At 44.9% G+C, this 3,723-nt stretch overlaps 1 protein-coding gene across 1 annotated transcript; it reads left to right on the forward strand.

Moving 5' to 3' along the window:
• The first annotated feature begins 2,915 nt into the window (after nucleotides 1-2,915).
• LOC109215041 lies at nucleotides 2,916-3,341 on the forward strand. The gene has a single exon (XM_019379055.1). The coding sequence runs from the start codon at nucleotides 2,916-2,918 to the stop codon at nucleotides 3,339-3,341; it is 426 nt and encodes a 141-aa protein (XP_019234600.1).
• Nucleotides 3,342-3,723: the final 382 nt, after the last annotated feature.

Raw genomic sequence — 3,723 nt, forward strand, 5'->3', positions numbered from 1 at the left:
TCAACCAAATCTTCAATTTTTTTAGTTGACTCTAATTCCATATGTTTCTTGGCATATCTATCAAGCATGAAGTCGGTTGGCGGATGTTCAATTCTTGATTCCTCAAAATAAAGCTCACTTTCTTCCTCGAAGTTGGACTCTTCTTAACTTCTTTCCCCACTCTCAAGTTGGTGGGCATAGTGATCTTCATCCAATATTTTCATTCGATCTTCTAAAGTGCGAATATTCTCATCATTTTGAGCCAAGACTTGTTTCAAGTACTCGAGTGCCAAGTCGTGCTTCTCCTCATTTTCAAAAATGGTCTCCAACATGAGCATCGTCCTCTCATTTTTAGCATTTGAGAGTTTTTCTTGGTTTTGATCCAGTGCCAAGGAAGGATTTTTGGCTTCCACATCTAAGGGAGGTTCTAGGCCATCATTCACTTTCGAGGCTTTTTGGACATCTAGAGTTTCAATGAGGACAAGGGTTATCAATATATGAAAAACTACCATCCGACCAATTTTCATTATGCGATGCCATTTTTCAAAAACTAAGAAATAAACAAGAAACAAACAAGAAAATGAACTAAGAAAAGAAAAATTAATTACACAAATATTTACAATTTTGGACCAAAACACTTATGCTTATTTCTCAAACAACCTAAATACGCCAAATTGTTCACCGGCAACGGCGCCTGTTTTAATCATGTAACGACCTTACCGGTAGTTTTGAGATCTAACGCATCGTTCAGCGATTTGAGGCCATGAGCAGTTTCACTTCAGATATTATGACTCGTATGCGTGGTCGAAGTTGAAATTCAGGATGTTCACGGTTGATTTGGAAAGAAAATTCTCATTTTGGAAGCTTTAAGTTGGCAGAATTAACTAAGGTTGGATTTTTGAGTAAACAACCTCGGAATCGGGATTTGAAGTTCCAGCAGGTTTGTATGATAATTTCGGACTTGGGCATATGTTCGGATAGGGTTTTCGATGACCTGAGAACGTTTCGGCGCCTATTGTGGAAGTTAGCATTCTTGGAAGAATTTCATGGATTTAGGTTGAAGTGCATTTCAATGTTATCAATGTCCATTTGGGATTACGAGTCTGGGAATAGCTCCATATGGTGATTCTAGTATTACGAGCGTGTCCAGAAGTGGATTTGGAGGTTCGTAGGTCATTTTGGGGTCATTTGGTGAAAGTTAGAAATTTGAAGGTTTTTGAGAAGTTTGATCGGAAGTGGATTTTGATATCAGGGTTGGATTCCGATTCCGGAAGGTGGAGTACGTCCGTAATGTCGAATATGACTTGTGTGCAAAATTTTAGGTCAATCGGACATGATTTGATAGGTTTCGGCATCGAATGTAGAAGTTTGAAGTTCTAAAGTTCATTAAGCTTGAATTGGGGTGCAATTCATGATTTTGATGTTGTTTGATGTGACTTGAGGCCTCCAGCAGGTCTGTGTTATATGGGACTGGTTTGTGTGATTGGACGGGGCCTCAGGGGCCTCGGGTGTGTTTTGGAGTAGTTTCGGATCATTTCGGGCTGTTTTGGAATGGTTGATATCTGGTATCTGGTTTCCTTCTTCGCGAATGCGAAGAGAGTCCCGCGTTGGGCTAGAGGAGTTTGAGGCCACTGGGTTTTGGCCTTCACGAACGCAAGGTAGAGGTCACAGACGGGGAGGGGTTTCCTGAGTATAATAAGCGAACGCGAAGGGTCTATCGCGAACGCGTAGAAGGAAATAGGGGACTGGGCATGGAGCCATTTAGCCTCCGTGAACGTGGAGCTCCAACCGCGAATGCGAAGCAGCGGAGCCTGGGGCCTTTTTGGATTTTAACCATGAATTTTTATTTTGACCACGAATTTGGGCATGAAATTGAGAATAAATCATATATTTGAGTTCGTAATGTTATGGGTAATGTTTATCTTTGAAAATTTCAGAATCCGAGCAGGTGGGCCCGAGGGTGATTTTATTGACTTTCCGAGCAGAGTTGTAAATTTTTGTAAAATGAATTGTTATGAGTATATAGTATGTGTGAGAGAGATATGAATCAGGTAACTTTGTCAATTTGAATAATCAAGTTTCTCCCTCCCCGCTAGTGCTCTCTTTTTCTGCCTTCTGATTTTCCGGCGCCGGCAACCTCAGGTAAGTTATCCTCTCTCTCTCCCGGTCTTCTCCCTCCTTCCTCTCTCCTCCTCCCCTCCTCTCTCTTCTCCACCCCTTTTCTCTATTTTCTCCACTCATTCTTTCTCTTTTCTCTATTTCAATGCTGGAATTTCTAGCTAGCGACCTCCAAGCGCCTCTCCTCTGTCTTTCTTCACTTCTCCTCACTCCCTTTTGATATCTTATCCCCTTAATCCCTTCTCTCTTTCCCTGCTGATCGTTTTCCCCAACCCTTCTTGAGCCAAAATTTCAGTTCCGAAACCCTAGCAGCCTCGCCGACGACCTTTGTCCTGTCGACCCCCCCCCCACCCCCCCCCCCCCGTTGTTCCTCCCTTTTTGACTCTGTCCAGGTCCACGCCTGCGACAGGTTGACAGCCCCCCTCCCTATTAGTTTCGTGGTGGTTGTGTGTGATTCTCAGGGAACTAGTTGCGACTGCCCAGGCAAGCGCGAGGCGTATGGGCGAGTAGAGCGGAGCATCACCGTCTAGTGTGTGCATAGGTTGGCGGGAGTTGGAAGGGCGCACGACAAATTTCTGTGACCTCGGGTGCATCAAGTCATATTTCCAGGTTCTTTTCATCGGTAGTTGGTACCTCCCGATTTCTCGTCTCTTTCTTTGTGTTAGTTAAATTGTGGCTATTTAGTTAGCATCACTTTAAGCATATTATTAAAGTACTTGTAGTTACTACCTGTTATTTTCTAGTTTGGGTCTATGTTAGTGTTTTTCGGGGTTTGTCGTAGGTATAGTGGCTATGGTTTGGGATGGTAGAGTAAGGTCATGTCCTCGAGGGGTGCCGGGGGTGAGAAGGAGGTGGGGAGGGGGTCAGTGGATGGGATGGGAGGCAAGGAGGGTAAGGGGAAAGAGGGAGCTTGTAGATTGAGGATTGGGTCGTGGGACATAGGCACGCTGACGGGTAAGTCTATTGAGTTGGCGAAGATTCTCCAGAAGAGGAAGGTTAATATAGCTTGTGTCCAGGAGACTAGGTGGGCAGGGTCGAAGGCGAGCAATGCGAACGGGTATAAGTTGTCGTACTCTGGAGTCGCGAGGGGTAAAAATAGAGTGGGTATCTTTGTGGATAGGGATCTTAGAGAGTCTGTCGGTAAGGTTAGGCGAGTGAATGATAGGCTAATGTTTATTAAGTTGGTGATTGGTGAGTGCACCCTCAATGTCATTAGCGCTTACGCCGTAAACGGGCTTGGATGAGGTTGTTAAGAGGCGCTTTTGGGAGGTTTTGGACGAGATTATGCGTGATATTCCACCTACTGAAAGGTTATTTATTGGAGGGGATTTTAATGGCCATATTGGGTCGGCTGCTGGTAGTTATGGCGAGGTGCATGGTGGCTTTGGCCTTGGGGATGGGAACGGAGGAGGTACTTCGCTGTTAGACTTCGCTAGGATTTCGACCTGGTGATTGCGAACTCGACTTTTCCGAAGAGGGAGGAGCATCTGGTTACTTTCCAAAGCTAGGCGGTGAAGACTAAGTTTGATTACCTTCTCCTCAGATGGTGTGATAGAGGGTTGTGCAAGGATTGTAAGTTTATCCCGGGAGAGACCCTCGCGACTCAGCATAGGCTCTTAGTGATGG

Source organism: Nicotiana attenuata, unplaced genomic scaffold (assembly GCF_001879085.1).
Source record: "Nicotiana attenuata strain UT unplaced genomic scaffold, NIATTr2, whole genome shotgun sequence".
In the NCBI taxonomy this organism is placed as follows: domain Eukaryota; kingdom Viridiplantae; phylum Streptophyta; class Magnoliopsida; order Solanales; family Solanaceae; genus Nicotiana; species Nicotiana attenuata.